We start from the raw sequence: 25,448 nt of genomic DNA, 5'->3' as shown, positions 1-25,448 counted from the left end.
TAGCAGAGGAATCCCTCAAATCCAAATCCTGGGGCAGGCTCCTCCTGCAGCCAGGAATCTGGGCACAGGGAGGTTGTGCTGGCTGGCAGGAATGGGGGACTCTATCAAGCAGGCTCCTCCCTCTCACTATCCGCTCCTCCCGGGGAAACCACAGGCTTCTGGTGATAAGGTGTGAGAACTCCTGGGCCAGGTATCCTTGAGGAGCTTTTCCAGATTTTTCTTTTCATTCTAGTCTCTCAGGTTGGCTTTAGAACAACACTTTGCCATGGGTAAATAGCTCTGGAATGCTTTAGGCGTAATAGAGAAAGGCAGGTGCTGGCGGTTCAACGGCAGAGCCCAGACAGAACCGATTGTTCAGACCTCCAGCCGCACAACAGACCAAAATGCTGGACGCTCTGGGTGAAAGTTCAACCATGTTCATCTGTGGTTGTGTGCTCACAGACAACTGGGTGGGAGGCTGTTACTAAAGCACCTGTTTGAGAAGTTGAGTCACTCGCCCCAGTTTGGGGCAGTGACATATTATTTCCAGAGATACGAGGACGGAGAGTGAAACCTAGCATCAACCAAAGGTCTGAAGTGCTAAAACAGGACCCGAAGCCCAGGAATCCCAGTTTCCTACTGCCTGTGAGCCCACCTCCATGAATGCACCTTCTGGAAGGTTGACATTTGTCTTTTTGCAGGGAAAAGGGAGAGGGACTTGGGCTCCCTTAGTTGGGCCCTGATTCCCCAGGTTTCTGAGATGGGACAGTGAGCACAGAAGGGAGACATATGCCAAGGCAGCTGCATCCCCTCAGTCTGAGCTCAGGGGGCTCCAATGCAAAAGACCCTGTGGCCGCCTCCCAGCCTGGGCAGAGGGAGGACCCAAAGGCCACTACACAGACACCCACAATATGCAGGTTACAAGCATCCCATCTTTGTCTTTCTCTTCTGTACTCTCTTGACTCTCACAACACCCCAGGTGGCAGTGAAGGAACCTTAGTGAAGAGACCAAGGCACAGGGGCCGGAGCTACGGGACTGCAGATAAGGTGTTTGTCTTGCAAACGGCTGACCTGGTTTTGATCCCCAGAACCCATATGAGTCTGCCAGGAGTGAGCCCTGAGCACCACTAAGTGTAGTCCTAAAAACAAAACAAAACAAAACAAAACACCCAAAACAAAAACAAAAACAAAAAAAAAAGAAAGAGGGCCACAGGGGGTCCTGGCAGAGCTGGAACTGGGGTCCAGTATATGACGTAAACACTGTGATTCCAAGACTCAGACACGTGGCTGGAGGTCAAAATTCTCCCCTTCCCCTTTCAGCACCTTCTACTTGCCTTTTGGGGCCCACCCAGGGAATGCATGGGTCAGGAAGCTGAGATTTGAGAGAGAGTGAGATGCGCCTCAAATTTCCTGCTCTCTCAATTCCTGGAAGGTGCCTGATGTCCACTGTGACCTGACCTCAGCTGCTTCACATTGTCCACGGAGCGCTCATTCACCTGACCTTTCACCCCAGGAAAGTGCTTTCACCTGCGGCCTAGCCGCCTCTGACATCAGCCCAGTCTTCTCTTGACTGCTCTTAGAGCCCAGCCCTAAGCAGGGTGATTCCTTACCATCATCCCGCTGACAAGCAGCCTCTGGGGGTTCCCCAAAGAGCTGTGAGAACCTTTGGCCACCCCAGTGAAGCTATTCCCGAGCCTCGTGGTCCTTGGAAAGCTCAGCAGCCCTGGTGGCCGCAGAACAGGAGGGAAGCAGGGCACAGCTCACCTGGCCATGTAATGCCCCAGAGCCTGACCCCTGGTTTCAGTCTCCTGGGGGCTCTTAATCTCCCAGCTGCTGGCTCCACAGTCTTCACTGTCAGAGTCCAGCCCGCTCTCCTCTTCCTCCTCTCCCTCCTCCTCCTCCCCAGTGCTGCTGAGGATGCTCAGTGTGTGCAGACAAACCTGGGGCTCCTCAAGGTCCAGAGTCCAGCCTGGCAATAAGGAACCGCAGCTCACCCAAGAGCTGAGCTCATCTTTCAGGGGCTCCTCCAGGGAATCTGAGTCCTCGGAGTCTTTGGGGAGCAGGAGGGGCTCCGGAGACTCCTCCCTCCCCAGTCTCTGGCCCGACCCCTCCTTGGAGAGATAGCCAGAGGACTCAGTCCTGGTCCAAGAGGAGGACGAAGAATCCCAGGCTGGGGGCTTATCTGCTAGGAGTGGTGGAGTCCCCCAGTCCCCGAGCTCTGAGTGCTCTGGCAGTTGGGGTGGCAAAATGTAGGGCTGGAAGTAGATGCTGTCATTGTCGTCATCTTCATCGGTGACTTCTTCCTCCTCCTCCTTGTTGACCCCCTTGGCGCTACCCTTCTCTGTCCATGCCTGAGTGCTCACTGGGCTCCTGCCTTGAGCACTCAGCTTGGCCCTGATGCTCAGTTCCTTCTGGGGATGGAGACTCAATTTATCCAGGGATTCAAGGATGCTGGGTGGCAAAGTGACAACGGTGGGTCTGTGTCCAGAGAAGTCCTGGTTTGGGGAGAGGAAAGAATGGAAATCAGCAAGCAGGAAGGACCCTTTAATCTGGTCCCCACTAAACAGACTCTGACCAGAATAAGATGCGATCCCAGGAAACTCCAGTATGGGGTGGGCAGATGAGAAGGGCTGGGGGAAGAGCCTCTAAGAGGGCTGCTTTCAGGTGAGTGCACCCAAGAGCCGCTGCCGGGCATCCAGGGGCCACTGCACTGCATGGACCAAGGGTACTTGGAATGTTAGTCTGCCAGCTGGCCGGGAAGGAGAGGGTGGTTCTGTGGATTCCTTGCCAAATGTACCCTGTCCCCAGGGCTGGCGGAGTAGACCCTAGGGGCCAGGGAACGCCCCCAGATGCAGGTACCTGCTCCTGGAGGGCAAAGTGGGGTTTTTCCTAAAAGCTAGAGGAGCCAGGGCAGGGGCAGGGGTAGTGGACACCAGGTGGCCTCACATTTGTGAGATTTTCCTCAGTTCTCAGAGCCAGGATTTGAAAAGGCTCCTAGGGGCAGGAAGGAGCTCAGAGCATGGTTGTCACGTGTGAGGCCCTGGCTTGCATTCTTGGCCCCCCCCAAAAAAAAACCCCAAAAAACTTTTAAAAACAAAAATGCTGTAGCCATCTACAACTATATAATAACAATTTCAAAAATTAAAAAAAAATTTTCAGGGCCAGAAATAGTACAACATGTAGGGAGCTTGCCTCACATGTGGCCTTCCAAGGTTCAATTCCTGACACTGCATATGGTCTCCTGAGTCCTGCCAGGTGTGATCCCTGAGCCAGAACCAGGAGGAAGGCCTGAGCACAGTCAGGTGTGGCCCAAAAACCAAAACCAAAACAGTTTTAATATGATTGTAAACTTATGATACTTCATTTGAGAGACAAAATAAGCCCTTTAAAATATTAAAAGGGGCTGGAGCAATAGCACAGCGGGTAGGGCATTTGCCTTGCACGTGGCCAACCGGGGTTTGATTCCAGCATCCCCGAGCACTGCCAGGAGTTAATTCTTGAGTGCACAATCCAGGAGTAACCCCTGTGCATCGCCGGATGTGACCCAAAAAGCCAAAACAAACAAACGAAACATTAAAAAATTAAAAATATGAGCAAAACCTGGCAACTCACACACATAGAAGTATTGAGTTAATGGAAACAAATGATGAACGGAAACACACTCTTACAGGCCAGAATTCTCAGAACCCACAAAGGCTGACTCACCCGCACTCTGCCCCACTGGCCCTGGCTTTGAAAGCAGTGACAAATGAGAGAATTTCAGTGTCACCCTGGGAAAGACATACTGCAGTGACACTGTGAATGAAGGATGGACACGCTTCTGAGTGTCCCCTCTAGAGCCCCCTTTTCCCTGCCCTTCCGGGCATCTCTCCTGAGTCCCATGCTCGGCATTCTACTCACAGCACCAGGAAAATCCTTAATAGATGAAGATATTGAGCTAAAAGGGTACTTTCCATGCCTGGGCATATTTGCTTTAAACTGATGCCAAAGGAATGAATTCCTAATGGTGGGAGTTTAGACACAATGGAGGGACATGCTTTACCATCTGGACCATCTTGGTATTCGATTTGCATCCCCCCTAGGCCTCTCTCATTTCCTTAGTTCTCATCAAGGCTCCCTTCTCTCCCCCAGCCCCTCCCAGATTTGGCATACCAGGGTTTGGGGCATCTTCACCCTCTCAGACCAGCAGCTCCCTGTGAAGTTCTTCCAGACCACACCCCCTATGGCGATGACCAGTGGCACGGGCAGCAGTAGCAGCAGGAACACCCAGGTGGCCACTGATGGAGAAAACACCAGTAAGTGCAGAAGCAACTCACAGTGACTTCAGTCTGTCAAAACGCGTAAGTCAGAGGCTTCACCGGATCCGATTTAACCCTCACACAAATAAACCATTCCTGGGGCCAGGAAATAGCTTAGAAGGCTGGAGTATGGACCTTACATGCACTAAACCCCTAGTTCTACCCCTAGCATTGCATGCCCACCCCTCCCAGCACTGCTGGTTATAGTCTTAGTGTCCCAGAACATAGGGCCGAAGCGCTGAAACATCACATCCATATAGCCTGGCAGAGTATTACAGCTGGGAGTGGCCCTGGGGCCACTGAGCACTGGCTGGGAGCCCCCCCCCCCACAACCCTCCCACCCTGTGGCAATCCTCTGCCAGTCAATTCATCACTCTTTGTTTTTGAGCCGCACTGGCAGTGCTCAGGGCTTACTTCTGGCTCTGTGCTCAGGGATCACTCCTGGTAATGCTCAGGGGATCGATCACATGGGTGCCAGGGATTGAACTGGGTTGGCCACGTGCAAGGCAAGTGCCTTATCTGCTGTACTATCATTCTGGCCCCAAACCATTCTTTCTTTTTTCTTTTTTTCCTTTTTAAGGTGTTCGGGCCACATCTGGCGATGTTCTGGGGTTACTCCTGGCTCTGTGCTTAGGAATTACTCCTGGCAAACTTGGAAATTGTTTGGGATACCAGGGATTAAACCTAGGTCAGCTGCATGCAAGGCTAGTGCCCTACCTGCCATACTATATCTCCAGTCTTTAACAAACCATTCTTATCATTTATTTATTTATTTATCTATTTATTTATTTATTTATTTATTTAATTTATTTACAATAGATTGTGAAACCAAGGTTCAAAGAGATAGGCAAACCATCCAAGGACACACAACAAGAGTGCTGGGTCCAGGAGCTGAACCACGTCAGGGCAAGATGTGGAGGCCCCAGGAGAAAGCCCTCCCTTCCTGGCACATGGCACCTACCTGGGTCCTTCAGAAAGATGCAGGTGGGTTTGGAGAAGCTGCTGTATTTGATGTCACTGTGGACATAGATGGTTCTGGCACTCAGGCAGTAGTTCCCTTTGGCAAGTGGTGCGAGGGGAATCTGGACTGGGGAATCTGAAAGGAGGGTCTGTGTGGGGAGAGGAGCAGAGCAGAAGTGCTATGAGGGCTGGCTCCAGACAACTAGAATGGGGTGGGGTTGGCAGGCAGGCAGCGCTGTGATCCCTGACCTTTTCTTTCCCTGGGTTAAAATTCAAGTATTATTGAACTGAAAGCTTTCACAAAGTGCCCAGTTGGAGACAGTCTGGGTTCAAAGGCAGCCCTGCTACTAAGGCCTGCAGGTCCTTGCTAAAGAGGAGGGTTCCTTAGCCCTTCTAACCCAGGCCCTCCTAATTAGACGGCTATCATTCAGCTATTACAGACACAGAAAACTCCAGGGCTGCCCTGTCCAATATAGTAGCCACTGGCCTCGCGACACCATGGAAACCCTGAAGTGTGGCAGGTTCAGACCGAGGTGTGTATGCTCTAAATATGAAACACGCACCATGCCGCCTTTCGAGAATGAAGTGCGAAGAGTGCAGACAAACTCACCAAGTTGTACATTAATTACATATTAGAGTGATAACATGTTGGAACTGGAAAGATAGTAGAGGGGGTAAGGTGCCTGCCCCCCATGGAGCTGACTGTAGTTCAGCCACTGCATACTGTCTTCCAAGTACCACAGGGATCATTTCCAGAGCCAGAAATAGCCTCTAATCACCACAAGGTGTGGTACAGCTCCAGTCTCCCCTCATTCCTCCATACCGCTTTTTTTGCTGAAATAAACTCTCCAACTAAAATAGAATTTACTGATTTCTTTTTACTTAACGTGGGTCATTAGCACATTACAGAAGATCCTTGCATTGTATTTCTGTGGGGCAGTTTGGATCAGGAATATTTGTGAGGTTCTGGAAGGCAGGGGCCACTTGGGACATCCCGAGGATCTAGAGTCCCTGAGGTCAGGAGTGTGAGTGTGGGTGAACAGAAGGGACAGGAACTGGACAGGAACTGAATTAGATAGTTCAGGGCTGAGTAAATAGTCTTTCTGGAAGCCGGTCCTGCCTGCTCATGTCCATGGGTCTACACCGCCTCTCCTCTGATTGTAAAGTGGCCATGATAGTCCGAATGGCCATCAGGTTGGAACCATCTGCACTCTGACCCAAAACAAAAAAAATCTGCCCTTCTCCCCACACCCCCGGGTATGTGTGCATGTATGCACATGCACAGACAAACACAGACTCACACACACACACACACACACACACACACACACACACACATACACACACAGGACCTGAACAGACACCAAAAAGTTGGTTTCCTTCTGAGAGCTCACCTGCCTGCTATTTTTTGGTAGTGAATTTGCCTGGCACCCACTGTACTTCACTAACATTTCACTGGGTTTCATTTCATTTCATTCAAAGAGTTTCATCATTTAAATAAATTAGGTAGAAACGCTCATGTTGCTGCCCCCTATAATGTTTCACATGCAGGGACAGGAGTCGGTATAGTAGGTAGAGAAGGGCTGGGGTGGGCCACAGGCCAATCTCACTGTGCAGTCCTGGGGAATCTGTGGGAAGTGAGGGGCACAATGGGTAGACTTTCTGCAGCAGAGGTGAAGGGAGCAGGCTTAGGGACATAAAGGGCACCGGGGTTTGGCAGGGGAGATGGGGGTAGAAATCCCAAGACAGAGGCAGAAAACAAACTTCTCACCTTGTTCTCTGTCCCCTCCTTCCAGAAAGCCAACTGATAGTTCAGGTCCAAGTCGATGCTGCAAGAGGGCAGCCGGTACGTGGCATTGATGTTCAGGAAATTTTCTGCCTGACTGATGAGCAGGACAGGTGGGGCTGGCTCCACTGACAGGAAAAATATGGGACCCATTAGAACCCTCTGGATTAGTGTGCCACTTTGTGACCTCCAGCCAAGCCTGCTCCTCACACATCCAGAGAGCCAAAAATGCATCATGCACCAAGAGCCTTATGCAATAAAGTCTTTGTATTTAAGCCTTGAAGTGAGCATGGAAGAGAGAGAGCCCTTTTACAGAGGGCAGACTTGAGCTAGATAGGGAAATGTGGACAGGGCCATGCTCGTGCACCTGCCTTGGCCTCCATTGTCCCTGCCATCTGGGCGCCTCAGATATACCATCACCTCTCAGAGCTCTGCCTTTTGGTTTTAGTTTTCTGTGGGTACCACATCACTCACCCACTTAGTGGCTTAATACAGCACAGATTCTTCTCTCATAGATTCTGGTCAGGATCCAGTAGGCTGAATGGTCTTCTGCTCTAGGGACCACAGGGCAGAAACTAGCTGTTCTGAGCTCTCATTTGGAACCTTTGGGGGAGAACTTACTACTGGGCTCATACAGACTATTAGCAGACGTCAGCTTCTTGGGGCTGTAGAGAGATCTAAGTTTCTCTCAGCATCTGCAGGGACCTGCATTTCTTATCACATTACCCCTGCATCTTTGACCTGGAGGCACTGTGTACTGTTCTACTTTGATTTTGATTCATATGGTGTTTACCCTCTAGCTGAAGAAAAGTTCTACTTCTCAGAGATTATGGGATCAGATAGAACCCACTTATTTATTTATTTATTTATTTGCTTTTTTTTTTTTTTTTTGTCACAGTGGCAATGCTCAGGGGTTAGTCTTGGCTTTTAACTCAGGAATAATTCCTTTCAGTGGATTGTGGGTACCATATGAAATGCTGGGAATCGAACCTGGGTCTGCCACGTGCAAGGCAAGCGTCCTACCTGCTGTACTATCACTCCAGTCCCCATATAAAGCACATTTAAATAATCCAAAAATAATCTCACTATGTTTTTGTTTGTTTGTTTGCTTTGGGGCCATACTGAGTGGTGCTCAGGGCATACTCCTAGCTCTGTGCTCAGGGATCACTCCTATTGGGCTTGGGGGATACAGGATGAACCCAAGTCGGCCAGTGCAAGGCAAACTCCCTACCTGCTGTACTATCTCTCCAGTTCCTAATCACGATACTTGAATACCCATGAACTTAATCCCTTTTCATGTAATATTAACATCATGCGTATTCACAGCTTACAGGGTTTAGGGTATGAATATTCTTGGAAAACCTGTCTATCATGGTCTTCCCTCTGATTTCCACCCCCACTCCCAATTTATGTTCCTCTCTAGTGAAAAGACTTAATCTAAAGGACTTATCCCATTACAGCACCAACTCAAAAATCCAAAATTTCATCCTCTAAAGTACCTATATCAGATTGTAATGAGACTATAAGTATTCTATTCAGCATAACTCTTGAGACATAATTGCTGTCCATTTTTGGGTCAGTGAAACCAAAAACCAAAGTATCTGCTCCCAACTGTATTGAGGTAGGAACTGTTGTGGTTCAACAGGAAGGTAGAAAAGAGTCATTGGTCCAATTCAGCTTTGAAAACCAACCAGCAAACTCTAATTAGGATTCATTCAAGGCTCTGGGGATAACTTGTCACTGGTTCTCAACATTGTTATCTGGGCTCTTAATTCCTTCTGGACCATTATATATATTTTTTCATGACAGACAGCTGGTACTTACAGTAAGTTGCATATAAGTGTACTTCACATCATCAGAAGTTGGGGCCCAAATAGCCTTTTATATTCTCCCTGTTCCTTTTAGTCCAGCTGACAATGTTTCTGCTAATACAGGATTTTCAAGAACTTTATGGATTCCTATGAATGTCTTGAGGAGTTAATCCATTGGCTAGAAGCCAAGTGCACAAACCTTTTCGACTTAAGTCCTTTTCTATTTTGGAGGTTAGCTAAGAAGACCGAATGTTCTTCATTTGTTTGATGGGAACTAGGAATCAAACTCTTAATCTTTTCAGAGTTTTTTTTCATGAATGAGTACTTTGATTTTTGAATCGTTTGGAAATTTTGTAAAAGATTGTAGAGCCACATACTTGTCTGTTTATTTATGCCACACATTTGGAAACCAATTCCAAGATCTCTTGCTATTTGAATAGATTGAGAATTTCCCAAATAACCAAGTTCATGTTCTCTTAGACTTTTTTTTCAATTTCTCTTGCAAGAAACCAGGTCAAGTACTTAACACTTAACTTGGTAATTTCCCTGATAAACATTAGAAGTTATCTCATACAACTTTGACTTGCTGCATACCTGCAAGAAGTGATTCTGCAAGCTTTCTGCCAATGTCAAACAAGCGAGCATCACTCTCAAGTTTTCAATTACATATCTCTCATTTCCATTTCCGAGCACTGCCTTTAACACCTGCTAACAATCTATTAACAATCTTCTCATGACAATTTAAATATTCTTGAAGAGTTAAGTATTCTCTATAGCAGTATTCCTCAACTCTTTTACACCTGTGGACCAGCATCTGTCCTGCACGCCTGCCCATAGTGGACCAGCCCAGAAGCTATAACCGAGCTTATAGACTGTAGACCAGTGGCTTCCAATCTTTTTTTTTCACCTGTGAACTAGCATTTGTTGTGGACAATTATTCTATCTGACTCCTCCCTTCTTTCTGAGACCTCACTAGTAGCCTTTCACATCCATATTTTTGTTATTATTCTCATCAGGGTCATCAAACTTTGCACACTGATGTTGACAGGAGAAGTCAACATCGCTAGCAGTGTGGCAGCAACAGAAAATGTATATAGCAAGTTTAAGATTCAGTTAAAATGCCACTTTCCCCATGAAAGTTCCCCTGATGACCAGCCTGCTGGAACTCTGATCATATTGATGATCTCTGCTCTGTGCTCAGGGAAAATGTAGGGTTTCCTTATGCTGCCAACATCATGTGTTCTGGAAGCATCTGCTGAACACTGGTTACAGAGAAATGAGGGGCAGTGTGAAGTGAAGCTCATGAATAATGACTTCCAGAAGCTGGGGGGAAAGTAGAAGTAAAATATGTGAATGACCAGAATTCAAGAAAGAAAGTGAACAAGGCCAGAGTTGAGGGTAAAAAGGCAAGAAAGGGCCCAGAAAGCTATAGCTCAGCAGGATGGAGAACACTCTGCATGCAGGAAACCTGGGTTCAACCCCAGCACAACATGGTCCCTGAGCACAGAAACAGGAGTAATTCAAGAACCACAGTAACTCAAGAACCACACTCCTCCCCAACAAATAAAACAAACAACAAAACCTCCAAGTAGACAAGAAAGGCTATTGGCCACACTGCAGGAGAATCAGGAGGACTGCAGAGCAAAGGAGGCAGAAAATTAATTAGGAAAAAAGACATCTCCTCTGCATCTTTCTTTTTACTGCTCCAAATCCTATTTCTATACACCCAACCATTGCAGCGATGTATCTTTCACTCTGGAGCTGCCCTTGGGCGTGGAGAAATGGGAAGCAAATGACAGGCCAGGCAGTAGCACCACTCAGTTAAGTCCCCAGAGAGCCTCCACATACCTACCTTCAAAGAAGTAATCCAAGAACCTAGATTCCACCCAGTGCGACTTCGACCTGGCAGAAATAGCCCGCACTTGTGCTTTGAACTTATTATACTCGTCCAGGGACTTCAGGCATGTCAGATCACAGTTCAGTGCTGTGGTTCTTCTGCAACTCTTCACGTTGTGCCACTTGGTTTCTGAAACGCTGAGGGAGAAGACAGGGGGCCTGAGGCATGGATTCTATCTCTGGAGGAGAGGGGGCTAGGGAAAGGTGATGGCTTAGCCCTCTACTCATTATATTTTCCCATCTGTCCATCGATCCATCGATCCATCCATCCATCCATCCATCCATCCATCCATCCATCCATCCATCCAACAGAATGAAAACACTTGGTTAGGATCTCAGGCTGTGGAGGCAGATGGATTCTGTGGGAACCCAAGCTCTGCCTGGCTTTGGGACCACTGGCTTTGGGACCTTCCCCAGGAACTGAATCTCAGCCTCAATCTCCTTTTCTGTCAAGGCTCTCAAAGGGCTGTTGTAGTATTTGCTAGCATTGGTTCTAGAAACCATTTTCTACATGCGTACTCCTTCCATCACTGATGACCTATTGGATGTGTGCCAGGAACTGTGCAGGGAGTAGAGTAGGGAGCAAGGGAGTTGACAGGTCTATCACTCCTGAGGTTTCTGGGGTTCAAAGAGGGGACCTTCATGCTGGAACAAGACAGACCCGACCCTGCCCTCAGGATATGTGGGCTGGTGGGGGGAACGGGGAGGCAAGAGAAAACTATCACCAGATAACAGGATGGTAGGCATGATGATGGAGTTACACGGGGCTGATTGCTTTTCAAAGGCAGTTCAGGAAAGACCAGGAATGTAATAATGAAGCTGAGACCATGATGATGAGGGTGGAGGCCAGGAAAAGTTTGGGGGTGAAATACAAGGAGACCAGAAAGATGAAGCCCATGGCCAAGGGCGAAGAGGTGTGGGGACTCAGGAGAATTGTGGGGGGTTGCAGGGCTTGGTAAGGAATGCAGGATTCATTCTTTCTGACTGGAGGCCAGTGGAAGGCTCCCAAGAGGTCGACAGAGGAGACATAGTTCATGCTTTTAGGTCCTTCTGATAGAACTAGGAAGCCACACTTTCAGAGAGAACAGACAAGGCCAGGTGGGAAGGGCAGGGTTCTAGAGATAATTGGGAGGTAGATTCACAGAGTTGCTCCTGACTTGAAAGTGGAATGTGAAGAAAAGGAGAATGTGGGGGTGGGGACAGAGCACGGGAGTGGAGAAAGCTGACAGGGATGGATCAAAAAACCAAAACAAAACAAAACAAAAACAAATGGGGGGGGTGGGGGGAGAATTCCTCTGTTTTGTGCTTAACTGAAATTATAATACACAAATATCAACCATAAAGTGACTGGATTATTTGCAATAATATGAATCAAAATATGAGTCAGATAAAGAGAATAATAAAGATGAAAAGAATGACTACAAAATGATAAATGATTCCATTGACCAGGAAGTATAACCCCCCCAAACTTTTAGTACAGGGAGTAAGGCATTTTTGCGTTGCAGTTGGCTGACCTGGATTTGATCCCTAGAACCTCATATAGTCCCCCGCAGCTCCACCAGGAGTGATCCCTGAATGCAGAGTCAGGAGTAAGCCCTGAGCCTGTCCAGGTATGGCCTGAATCCTTCTCACAAGAAAACCAATGCCCCCTCCTCCCTTCCCCCTCCCCCACTCAAATTGACATATGCCTATGTAGCTTCAAAATCTGAAATTATGCACAGTAAAAATAGACAAAACTGAGCTAGAGTAATAGTACAGTGTGTAAGACACTTGTTGTGCATGTAGCTGACCTGGTTTGGATCCCTGGTGTTTCAGATAGTCTCATCAAGAGTGATCCCTGAGTGCAGAGGCAGGAGTAAGCCCTGAGCATTGCCAGATGGCCCAAAATCCAAAGAAAATTAGAAAATTAAAAAAAAAAGACAAAACTGGTCTAATGATTATAGTTAGAATAAACCAAATTGGTTGGGCATCCATGAATCACTAACAAAATACTAATAAAAATATAAACATAAAAGCAAAGATAAACAAAGGAGCTACATTAAACTGAGAAGCTTCTGCACTGTGAAAGAAACAATGACCAGAATAAACAGACACCCCACAGACTGAGAAAATATTTGTTCAACATTCATCTGACAGGAGCTGGAGAGATAGCACAGCGGATAGAATATATGCCTTTCAACGTGGCCAACCTGGATTTGATCCCTGACAGTCCATATGGTCTCCCAAGTACCAGCAGGTGTAACTCCTGAGTGCAGAGCTAGGAGTTAGCAAACAGTAAAACAAAACAAAATCAATACTCATTTGACAAAGGGTTAGTATTCAAGGGCTATAAAAGTGCTCATAAAACCTTTTTTTTCCCCCGGCACACCCAGCGATGCTCAGGGCTTACTCCTGGGTCTGCACTCAGGATTATTCCTGATAGTGGCCAGGGGATGATATGTGATGCTGGGGATTGAAACTGAGTAAGCCACATGCAAGGCAATTGCCCTACCCACTGTACTATCTCTCCAGCCCCAGTACTCACAAAAATTGAACAAAAAAAAATCAACCCCATCAAAAAATTGGGAGAAGAGGTGAACAGAAACTCTATGATCATATCATAGGCACATCAAAGATATGCCTATGATATGATCATATGATAATGCAAATCCAAACAACAACGAGATATCACCTCACACCAGTGAAAGTGGCACACATCACAAAGAACAAAACACAACCAGTGTTGGTTTGGATATAGAGAATAAAGGACCCTCATCCATTTCTGGTTGGAATGCTGACTGGTTGAAACTTTTTGGAAAATAGTGTGGACACTTCTCACACAACTAAGAAGTGAGGTTCCAACCCAAAGACAGTAGACACAAGGGACAGGAAGACTGCTCCACAGTTGGAAGCCTGCCTCATAAGCTGGGGGAGAAGGCAGCTGGGAAAGAAGGAATCACTAAGTCAATGATGGCTGGAAGAATCGCTCAGAATGGGAGATGTGTGCTGAAAGCAGATGAGGGACCAAACAATGATGGCCCCTCAGTATCTGTGTTGCAAACCATAATGCCCAAAAGTAGAAAGAGAGAGTAAGAAGGAAAGAAACTGTCTGCCATAGAGGTGGGGGTGGGGCTGGGGAGGGGTGGCGGGAGGGATACTGAAGACATTGATGGTGGAAAATGTACACTGGTAGAGGGATGGGTATTCCATTATTTTATGACTGAAACTCAATCACAAAAGCTTTGAAACTGTATCTCACAATGATTAAGAAAAAATAAAACCAGAATACAAAGACAATTTACAGAAAAGGAAAGGATATTCACCCAATACCCATCTGATAAGGGGTTGATATCAAGAGTATAGAAGGCACTGGTTGAACTCTACAAGAAGAAAACATCCAACTTCGTCAGAAAATGGAATGAAGAAATGAACAGAAACTTTCTCAAGGAAGAAATATGAATGGTCAAAAGGTACATGAAAAAAGCTCTTCATCACTAATCATCAGGGAGATGCAGATCAAAACAACTATGAGATACCACCTCACACCACAGAGACTGGCACACATCCAAAAGAACAAAAGCAACTGGTGTTGGCATGAATGTGGGGAGAAAGGGACCCTCCTACACTGTTGGTGGGAATGTGGACTGGTTCAGCCCTTTTGGAAAACAATATGGATGCTTCTCAAAAAATTAGAAATTGAGCTCTCACTTGACCCAGCAATACCACTTCTGGGAATATATCCTAGAGAGGCAAAAAAAACTGTAGTAGATGCTAGCAACACAATAGTAGCCGGAGACTTCAACACCGCCTTATCACCTCTGGATAGATCAACAAGAATAAAACTAAGCAAGGAAACACTGGCTCTGAAGGAAGAAATGGAATAGAGAGGGCTAATAGGTCTATACAGGGTTTTACACCCCCAAAAGAAAGAATACACATTCTTTTCCAGTGCACATGAAACATTTTCCAAAATTGACCACGTCACAAAACATACCTCAATAGAATTGGGAAGATAGAAAGTGTATCAACTATCTTTTCAGACCACAATGCACTGAAGAAGGAAACTAATCACACAAAGACACGGAGAACCAAATCAAACACCTGGAAATTAAACAACTCAATGTTGAATAATGAGTGGATCAGGAAGGAAATCAAGGAAGAAATCAAAAGATACCTCGAAACAAATGAGAATGAAGACACAAGCTATCAGAACCTATGGGATGCAGCTAAAGCTGTGTTAAGGGGAAAATTTATAGCTCTGCAAGCATTCCTCAGGAAGGAAGAAAGGGCCTACATAGATAGCTTGACTTCATGGCTCAAGATCTTAGAAAAGGACCAGCAAAAGGAACCCAAACCAGACTTACGGAAAGAAATAATAAAACTTAGGGCAGAAATTAATGACATGGAAACCCAAAATACAATCCGAAAGGTCAATGAAATCAAGAGCTGGTTCTTTGAGGAAATAAACAAGAGTGATAAACTACTAGCAAGACTAACAAAGAAAGAGAGGGAGAGAACCCTAATAAACTGAATCAGAAATGAAAAGGGGGACATCACAACAGAAGTCAATGAAATTCAAAAGATTATCAGAGACTACTTTGAAAGTCTGTATGCCACGAAACAAGAGAACCTAAAAGAAATAGATAAATTCCTTGGTTCCTACAATCTCCCAAGACTGAACCAAGAAGACTTGGAATACCTGAATAGACCCACTAATATCAAGGAAATTGAAACTGTAATCAAAAGTCTTCCCAAAAACAAAAGCCCAGGTCCATTCTTCCAAACATTTAAAGAGGACATGTTCCCAGTTCTTCTCAAGCTTTTCTAGGAAATTGAAGGAACAGGAACTCTCCCAAACAGTTTCTATGAGGCACATATCTCCCTAATACCAAAAGCAAACAAAGATACCACTAACAAAGAAAACTGTAGACCAATATCCCTGATAAACGGTAGACCAATATCCCTGATGCAAAGATCCTCAACAAAATATTAGCAAATAGAATCCAACAACTCATCAAAAAAATCATACACCATGACCAAGTGGGATTCATCCCAGGGATGCAAAGATGGTTTAACATTTGGAAATCAATCAACATAATCCATCATATCAACAAAAATAAGATAAAAACCATATGATCATATCAATAGATGCAGAGAAAGCATTTGACAAGATCCAACACTCGTTTATGATGAAAACTCTCACTAAAATGGGTTTTGAAGGAACTTTCCTCAAGATAGTCAAAGCTATCTACCACAGTCCCATGGCAAGCATTATCCTCAATGGGGAAAAACTAAGGGCCTTTCCTCTAAGATCAGGGAAAAGACAAGGGTGCCCACTCTCACCACTTCTGTTCAATATAGTATTGGAAGTACTTGCAATAGTGATTAGGCAAGAAAAAGATATTAAGGGCATCCATATAGGAAAGGAAGAAATCAAATTCTCATTATTCACAGATGATATGATACTATATCTAGAGAGTCCTAAACTTCTACCAAGAAACTCTTAGAAACAATAGACTTGTACAGTAAAGTCCCAGGCTATAAAATAATACCCAAAAGTCCATGGCATTCCTATACACAAATAATGAGACAGAGGAAAGTGACATGAAAAAAGCAATCCTGTTCACAATCAGAAAATCAAGTACCTTGGAATCAACTTAACTAAGGAGGTAAAAGACCTCTACAAAGAAAACTATAAAATGCTACTCCACGAAATAAAAGAGGACACGAGGAAATGGAAACATATCCCCTGCTCATGGATAGGGAGAATCAACATTGTAAAAATGGCAATACTCCCCAAAGCATTATATAGATTCATTGCGGTCCCTATTAGGATACCCATGAAATTCTTCAAAGAAATGGATCAAGCAATCCTGAAATTCATATGGAACAACAAATGCCCACGAATAGCTAAACAATTCTTGGGGAAAAGACGATGGGAGGCATCACCCTCCCCAACCTCAAACTCTACTACAAAGCAGTAACAATTTAAAACAGCATGGTACTGGAACAAAGGCAGAGTCGCAGACCAATGGAACAGGGTGGAATATCCCTATACACAACCCCAAATGTATGATCACCTAATCTTTGATAAGGGAGCAAGAAATGTGAAGTGGAGCAAAGAAAGCCTCTTTAACAAATGGTGCTGGTATAATTGGACAACCACATGCAAAAGAATGGGCTTAGACCTCGACCTAACACCATGCACAAAAGTCAGATCAAAATAGATTAAATACCTCAACATTAGACCACAATCCATAAGATACATTGAAGACAAGGTCAGCAAAACCCTCCACGATATTGAAGCTAAAGTATCTTCAAAGGTGACACGCAACTGACCAACCAAGTAGAAACAGAGATAAACAAATGGGACTATATTAAACTAAGAAGCTTCTGCACTGCAAAAGATATAGTGACCAGAATACAAAAACACTCTACAGAATGGAAAAGGATATTCACCCAATACCCATCTGATAAGGGGTTGATATCAAGGGTATATAAAGCACTGGCTGACCTCTACAAGAAGAAAACATCCAACCCCATCAGAAAATGGGGCGAAGAAATGAACAGAAACTTTCTCAAGGAAGAAATATGAATGGTCAAAAGGTACATGAAAAAAGCTCTTCATCACTAATCATCAGGGAGATGCAGATCAAAACAACTATGAGATACCACCTCACACCACAGAGACTGGCACACATCCAAAAGAACAAAAGCAACTGGTGTTGGCATGAATGTGGGGAGAAAGGGACCCTCCTACACTGCTGGTGGGAATGGCGACTGGTTCAGCCTTTTTGGAAAACAATATGGATGCTTCTCAAAAAATTAGAAATTGAGTTCCCATTTGACCCAGCAATACCACTTCTGGGAATATATCCCAGAGAGGCAAAAAAGTATAGTTGAAATGACATCTGCACTTGTATGTTCATCAAAGCACTGTTTACAATAGCCAGAATCTGGAAAAAACCTGAGTGCCTGAGAACAGATGACTGGTTAAAGAAACTTTGGTACATCTACACAATGGAATACTATGCAGCTGTTAGAAAAGATGAAGTCACGAACTTTGCATATAAGTGGATCAACATGGAAAGTAAGTGAAATGAGTCAGAAATAGAGAGACAGACATAGAAAGATTGCACTCATCTGTGGAATATAAAATAACAGAATGGGAGACTAACACCCAAGAATAGTAGAAATAAATACCAGGAGGTTTGCTTCATGGCTTGGAAGCTGGCCTCACATGCTGGGGGAAAAGGCAGCTCAGATAGAGAAGAAAACACCAAGTAAAGTGTGGTTGGAGCACCTGCTTGGGAAGGGAGATGCGTGCTGAAAGTAGACTAGAGATTGAACACGATGGCCACTCAATACCTCTATCGCAAACCACAACACTCAAAAGGAGAGAGAGAACAAAAGGGAATGCCTTGCTACAGAGGCGGGATGGGGTGGGGGGGATCGAGTTGGGGGGGTGGGAGGGATAATGGGATCATCGGTGATGGAGAATGGGCACTGGTGAAGGGATGGGCACTCGAGCATTGTATGACTGAAACACAAGCACGAAAATATGTAAATCTGTAACTGTATCCTCACAGTGATTCACTAATAAAAATAATAAATTAAAAAAATATAATGAAAAAATAAAATAACATCATAAGAACAAAAAAAAAGTGAGGTTCCATATGATCCAAAAATTTAGTTCTTGGCATCTACCTGCAAAAAACTGTATTAAGAAAAGGCATGTATTTTCCTATGTTCATTGTAGCACTATTCATGATAGACAAATTATGGAAGCAAACCAGTGTCTAAGAACAGATGATTGGATAAATAAATTGTGGTAAGTATACATAATCATATACATAATGGAATACTACTCAGCTGTAAGAAAAGATCAAATGCATTTGTTGCTGTGGATGGATTTGGAGAGTATCATGTTGAGTGAAGTTAGTCAGAAGGAGAGGGACAGGCACAGGTGAGAGAGAGATAGGCTAGGGAAGGGACAGACAGGTGCCTTAAGGGTGGCCTTATCTCTCTCATAGGTGGCCTTTAAAGAAACACAGGAGGGCAATAAAAAATGGCTAAAGACAACAGAGTCTGAAAACTGGTCTACAGAACTGAGCTTACCATGGTGGAAGATTAGGGGTGTGAGGGGTGGAGGGCATAGGTTGTAGGTGGGGGATGCTCTGGTAGCAGGTGAAATGTTGGAACATTATATGTATGAAACCTTATCATTAACGGTATTGTAAATTGTGGTACCTAAATTATTTTTTTAATTAATACATTAAAAAAGAAAACAACTGAAAAAAATTTGAAGAGTAGGTATCACAAAAACTATTTTCTCTGACTGCAAATAATCTAGTGAAAAGACAATAATGAATGGGGAAATAAAGTTTGAAAAATTAAATTAAAAAAATTTTGTTTTGTTTTGTTTTTTGGGTCACACCCAGCGATGCTTTGCACTCAGGAATTACTCCTGGCGGTGCCTGAGGGACCATATGGGGTGCCGGGAATCAAACCCGAGTCGGCCGCGTGCAAGGCAAATGCCCTACCTGCTGTGTTATCGCTCCAGCCCCGAAAAATTAAATTTTAAGAGCATTCATAAAACTCAGGACTGATGAAAATTAGTAAATATCTAAAACAGAATATTATCAAAATTCTTAGAAATAAAAATTTACAAGGGGCAGCAGGCCTCCTAATGTCAAGTTTGTGCTCTATCACTCAGTTATATTCCTTGTCTGAAATACATCACCTTTAACTTCAACTTTTCACAAAACACAGGAGCACAGTTCAGTCACAATTTTGCCACCTCAAACACGAACTACTTTTCCTCTAGCTCCCAATAAAATGGTTTTCCTTTCCATCTAAGACTACCCTTTAAGTTCCATATTCTTACCAACGTTTTCCTTAAAGCAGGTTAGGGTTTTGTTCATGTGCAACACAAAACTCCTCAAGCCTCTACCTATTACTCATGTACAGTCACTTCCGCAGCCCGGGGACGGTTCCAGAATCTGTATCAGTCTGGCAGGGCACCATAATGAAATTCCAAACTGGCAACGCTGAAACCACAGAAATTTATTTCACACAGTTCTGAAGGCTGAAGTCCAAGATCAAGATGACAACAAGTTTGGTTCCTTCTTGAAGTTTCTCCTAGACTGGCAGGGGCCCACATTTTTTTTTTTTTTTTAAATTTTTTATTGTGGAAAGTTACAAAGTTACAAAGTTTTCAGGTTTAAATCTCAGTTATACAATGCTCGAATACCCATCCCTTCACCAGTGCTCATATTCCACCACCAAGAATCCCAGTATAGCTCCACCCCGCCCCCTCACACCCCAAACACCCCCACGCCCCTAGCCCCCCCACCCTAAGCCCCCCCCCCGCCTGTGTAACTAATAAATTTCACTTTACTTTCACTTTGATTGCATACAATATTTCAACAAAACTCACTATTATTGTTTGGAGAGTCTCTCCCCTAAAGTCAGACCTGCTGAAAAGGAAGCATTAGGTAATTTGTTTTCCATTGCTGAGGATGAAGAAGTGTGAGGTCGAGTGACCACACTTAGCGGCCTCTCAGTTTTGGGTTTCTGTAATTTAGTATTTTAGTAACTAAGTCCAGAGAGATATCTGCCAGAAGTTGCCTCGTTGCCAACTTGTACTTCTCAGTTACATTATACTCCACATATGAGTGCAATCTTTCTATGTCTGTCTCTTTCTTTCTGACTCATTTCACTCAACATGATACTTTCCATGTTGATCCACTTGTATGCAAATTTCATGACTTCATGTTTCCTGACAGCTACATAGTATTCCATTGTGTAAATATACCAGAGTTTCTTTAGCCAATCATCTGTTTTCGGGCACTCTGGTTTTTTCCATATTGTGGCTATTGTGAACAGAGCGGCAATGAACATGGAAATGCAGATGTCATCTCTACTATACCTTTTTGCCTCTCCGGGATATATTCCCAGGAGTGGTATTGCTGGGTCAAATGGGAGCTCAATTTCTAACTTTTTGAGAATCGTCCATATTGTTTTCCAAAAGGGCTGAACCAGTCGGCATTCCCACCAGCAGTGAAGGAGAGTCCCTTTCTCCCCACATCCACGCCAACACCGGTTGCTTTTGTTTTTGGGGATGTGAGGGGCCCACATTTTTAATGGTGTCTTCACATGACACTTTGTTTGGTCATTCTTACTGTCCCTTTTTCTTCTTATACTACTAAATGGAGAAACAGCTGATCCTGCATTGGGAAGTTTACAAATTAGCCTGGGACATCTTACCACCACAACACAAATGTTTTCATTTTTTTTAACTATGTTCATTTTGTGTTGGCTTTTGACCATTCCCAATAGTGCTCAGGGGCTATTCCTGACTCTGTGCTCAGCAGTGACCCTTAGTGGTGCTCAGGGGACAATATGTAACCCTAGGCATTGGAACCAGGATCAAGGTCATTGCAGCTGCACGCAAGACAAGTGTCTTTCCTCCTGCACTATCTTTCCAGCCTAAAATAATTAAAAACAAGACAAAACAACCACTAATTTCAAATTAAAACTACTCGAAAACCTGTGGGAGAGAAAGATGTTCTCTAGGCAGCACTATTCCTAGCTCCCAGCCTTCAGCACACACACACGCTCTCCACACACCGCCCACTGGTGCTTCCCACGAGGCGCCAGACCCTGGCCACGGTGGCCACCCTGGAGGCAGCTGGCCCAGAGAGCCCAGGCCCCCTCCCAGCAGCCTGGAGGCACGTTCCTACCTCTGGTACTGCACAGAATAGGTCACATTCTGGGGGTTGCCGGGGCCCGGGAGCCAAGTCAGGTACATGTAGAAGTCCTTGGTGAGCAGCGTCACATTCTGAGGAGGGGCCAAACGGGGCTTCCCTGTGGGGGAGAAAGGGGCCATAAAGTCTGGAGCTCTGACATGTAGATGTGGCCATTTGGGGCTGAAGAGCAACGGGGCAGGCAGTCAGGTATGGGCTGAGTGTGGGGATCTAGGAGCCATCTGGAGTAGCATGGGCTGGGGCAGGGTGACAGCAGGGAACGGTCAGGATTCTAGCCACAACAGTGCCATAGGCCCCTCCACTTCCTTGGCCTCCATGGGCTGTCTGTGCCCTTGGCACACTGGCACCTGGAGGCCTGGCAGAATACCATAGAATAGAATGTCACTGTCACTGTCATCCCGTTGCTCATCGATTTGTTTGAGCGGGCACCAGTAATGTCTCTCATTGAGAGACTTATTGTTACTATTTTTGGCATATCTAATATGAATGGGTAGCTTGCCAGGCTCTGCCGTGCAGGCTCCATACTCTCAGTAGCTTGCTGGGCTCTCCGAGAGGGGCAGAGGAATCAAACACAGGTTGGCCGTGTGAAAGGCGAAAGCCCAACCGCTGTGCTATCGCTCCAGCCCATAGAATAGAATACAACCAGGATTCCTGTAGAAGGGAATGGCCTCAAGGGTTTGGGACCAGGGACTCTCTCTGGTTCTGAGACATGTTCCACCCTGCGTGCAAGCTCCTCCCCGTTGAGTAAGTGAATGAATTTTGAGGTAACTGCAAATACTCCAAAGGCCCCCTAAATGGTCCCCCCGCTTCCAACCTTGTCTCCTCCACCCATTCTTCACAAAGCAGCCAGTGAACGTGAAAGCCAATGATCAGTGACTTTCCGGCTTGAAACCCTCTAAAGGTTTCCATTTCATTCAGTGTAAAATTCAGTGTCTTCACCTTATATCTATAGATTCCTGCCCCCTCTGACTCTCCCCTCGGGTCTTTCCCTAGGATCTTTTTTGCTGTTCCTAGAGCCCCCCCCCCAAGGCACGCTCCGCTCTTGAGGCCTTTCCACACATTGTTTTCATTGGCTAGGCTGATCTCTGGGTGTCCACCTGGCCTCCCATTGCTCCCTCACATCTCTGCTCAGATGCCACTGTCTCAGCGACATGCTCCCCAATCGCCTTCATACAGGACTGACATCTCTCCCCTCCTCACTGCTAACCTGCAGGACCTGGGTTTTCTATCTGACTACTCCTGTTTCATGCTTTTCCCTTGCCTTCAGAAGACAGTCCACACACCTTATGGAAGTCTGTGAGGTCATGGCCTGTCCACACCTCTTCCCTCCAGCTTTCTGCAGGCATGCTGGCCTACAGATACTGTCCTTTCCTGCTCTTCTCAACTTTTGCATCCTTTCGTGTGTCTGTGAAGCCAGATGCTCTGACTGCCTGGTGCTCACTGTCTAATCCTAGAAAGCCTTAATTCAACATCACTCCCTCCAGGGCATCTTCCTTTACTTTGCTAAGAAGTAGTGGTGATGTGGGCCAGAGAGACAGTGCAGACGGTTGAAGTCTCTTGCCTTGCATGTGGCCATCCCTGGCACTGCACATTGTTCCCTAAACACCTCCAAGAGTGATCCCTGGGCACAGAACCAGGACTAATCCCTGGACACAGATGAGTATACCCCTTTCCCCCACCTCTGGCCAAAAAAATAGTATTGGTGGTCATGGTGGTGATGATGATGATGGTAACAGCAACAGCAGCCAAGTGTGTTTTGTGTCCTACAGACAGTGCTAAGCACTTTGCCTGTATTTTGTCTTTAAGCCCTTCCTACCCTCTTAGAAGCAGGTAATTATAATAATCACATGACAAGTGAGAAAACTGAGGTCCTCTTAGCTAATGACATGTAGACTCTGAATACAAATCCAAGCCCGGCCAGCTCTGAATTTGGAGTTATTTATCTGGGGGAGAGTTTGGGGTGGGGTGGGGGGAGGCTCCCCAAACAATGCTCAGGAGGCCAAGGGCCCCTCCCACCAGTTTGCAGCCCACAAACATGGAGATTCAGTGTGAGGGCCTGGGGATAGGGTGCTGCTTGGGGATTACCGGGAACCATGTGGTGCTGGGTCATTGCACACAGGCAAGCACCTGAACCCCTCTGCTGCCTCCTTGCTCACCCCCACCAAAATGGAACTTCTCACTGCATATCCTCTTCGAGGTCCTCACGGGGCCTGTTTAGCTTTATCCTACCATCTATGGCGCACTTCAGGCCAGAGGTTTTAAAAAGTCCAGCTGGAGTCCAACTCCATTACTGTCCTTTGGAACTCCCAGCGTCACAGAGACTTCAGTGTTAGGCAGGTCACATGCTATGATGGAAACCCAGAGCACAGATGGTCTGGCTCAGGGCTGGAGAGACCAGTTCTAGAGATGCTTCTTGGTTTGGGTCCCCACCGTTGGTCATTTAGACCCAAAATATGGGTGTCTGCTCCCCACCCCTCCCTGTCCTCCAGCTGGAATTGTACGGCCAGGACATGGGTGCTCTCATGATTTTCAGCTTCTCAACTAATGCTGTGACCATTGAGAGGTCAAAGTCCTCCTCTAGTATCATGTAAGATTTCCTGGGGCGGGAATGAGCCCCAAGGCCCTCTGGATTGCAGAGGAGGGGGAACTGGGCAGCCACCCTCCTTGGTGCAAGGCCTCCTGCAGTCTCCAGGCCAGCCTGCTTTGGGGATTGGGTCACTCCACTCTGTTTCCCTTCCTGGTCCCAGGTTCAGAGATAGTGGGATGGTCAATCGTTTCACCCGTGGCTTTTTAACCCATCTTTCTATGTTTATAAGTGAAATACCCCTTGGGTGAATGTGTCCAAGTGCAGACAGAAAAACTATTAAGCTTGACAGTAAAACAGGGTGAGGGGGGCCTCTCCCCACCTCCCTCCCACAGTCATATTGTTCCTGTCACATAAATGCACCCTGGTTGTGACAGTGTCAAGGGCATCCTTCAGCTGAGGTGGATGGCTGGACGGCGAGGGCCAGTTCCCACTGCCCACCCCTGAAGTCAAACAGATTTTATTTCTTTTTCTTTTGGGGGAAGTTGGGGGAAGGGACACTCAGAGGTAAGGGGAGAGGATTGTTTGGCCACATTAGGAGGCGCTCAATCAGCAGCCAGGAAACGCCTAATGCTTGCACTTAAATAGTTTGGCTTCTTTGACAACCCCCACTGTCTTTTCCTGTTCGCTGGGAGCTTCTGAAATGGAATTCAGATTTGCTCATTGATTTGCTCGGGCAAGCTACCGAGAGCATCCCATCCGCACGGCAGAGCCTGGCAAGCTACGACATGCCAAAATCAGTAACAAGACTCAAGTCTGAAATGGAATAGGAATCTGAATTCACTTCCTCCTGGAAAGGAACTCCAAAACTCGGCTCTGTTCTGTCCTCGGGAAAAGTTCACTGGTGGGGGGTGGCAGGGCACAGGGCACCCCAGTCTGGTGGTGGCCCTGGGCCTCCGGCGTCCTCCGCACGCGCACACCGACCCCGGGCCGAGAGTGGACGCTCCGGCCCGCCCGCCCCGCCGCGCTCGCGCTCCGCCGGCCCGCGGCCTTACCTGAAGCGAACTGCAGCAGGCACAGCAACAGGGAGACCCAGGGCCAGGCCCGGGCCATGTCAGCCCTCCGGTGCCTGCCCGACAGTCAGGCCGCCCGGCCAGGCAGCGCCAGGTCCCGCCTCCAACCTCGGCTCCCACCGGCCCGCAGGTGTCGCAACACGCAGCCAATGGGAGGCCGAGCCAGCTGCGGACCCGCCCCTGGTAGGTCGGGACTCCGCTGGGGCATCCCCCGGGGAAGACCTGGTGGGCGGGACCGATACTTGGCCAACCGGCGCCCACTGTTCCACCACCCCCGAGCCCGCCAGGCTCAGAAACCATCCCGTGGCTCCTCCGTGCTGGATCCCGGGGTGCAGGATCTGTAAACCCGTGCCTGGGGGGAGGGGAGAGGGAC

The 25,448-nt window shown here is 46.4% G+C and overlaps 1 protein-coding gene across 1 annotated transcript; it reads right to left on the bottom strand.

The window, feature by feature from the left end:
• Window positions 1-398: 398 nt before the first annotated feature.
• IFNLR1 (interferon lambda receptor 1) lies at window positions 399-25,173 on the bottom strand. Its single transcript, XM_012931586.2, has 7 exons — window positions 25,058-25,173; window positions 21,455-21,578; window positions 10,687-10,868; window positions 7,009-7,151; window positions 5,239-5,386; window positions 4,132-4,256; window positions 399-2,474 (listed from the first exon to the last, which is right to left on the bottom strand). The coding sequence occupies exons 1-7, from the start codon at window positions 25,113-25,115 to the stop codon at window positions 1,740-1,742; spliced, it is 1,515 nt and encodes a 504-aa protein (XP_012787040.2). The 5' UTR covers window positions 25,116-25,173; the 3' UTR covers window positions 399-1,739.
• Between the last annotated feature and the right edge of the window lie 275 nt (window positions 25,174-25,448).

The sequence above is a fragment of the Sorex araneus genome, chromosome 5 (genome assembly GCF_027595985.1).
Source record: "Sorex araneus isolate mSorAra2 chromosome 5, mSorAra2.pri, whole genome shotgun sequence".
NCBI classification, from domain to species: Eukaryota; Metazoa; Chordata; class Mammalia; order Eulipotyphla; family Soricidae; genus Sorex; species Sorex araneus.
The sequence above is the reverse complement of the archived record's forward strand: the minus strand, read 5'-3'. Positions and strand labels throughout refer to the sequence as shown.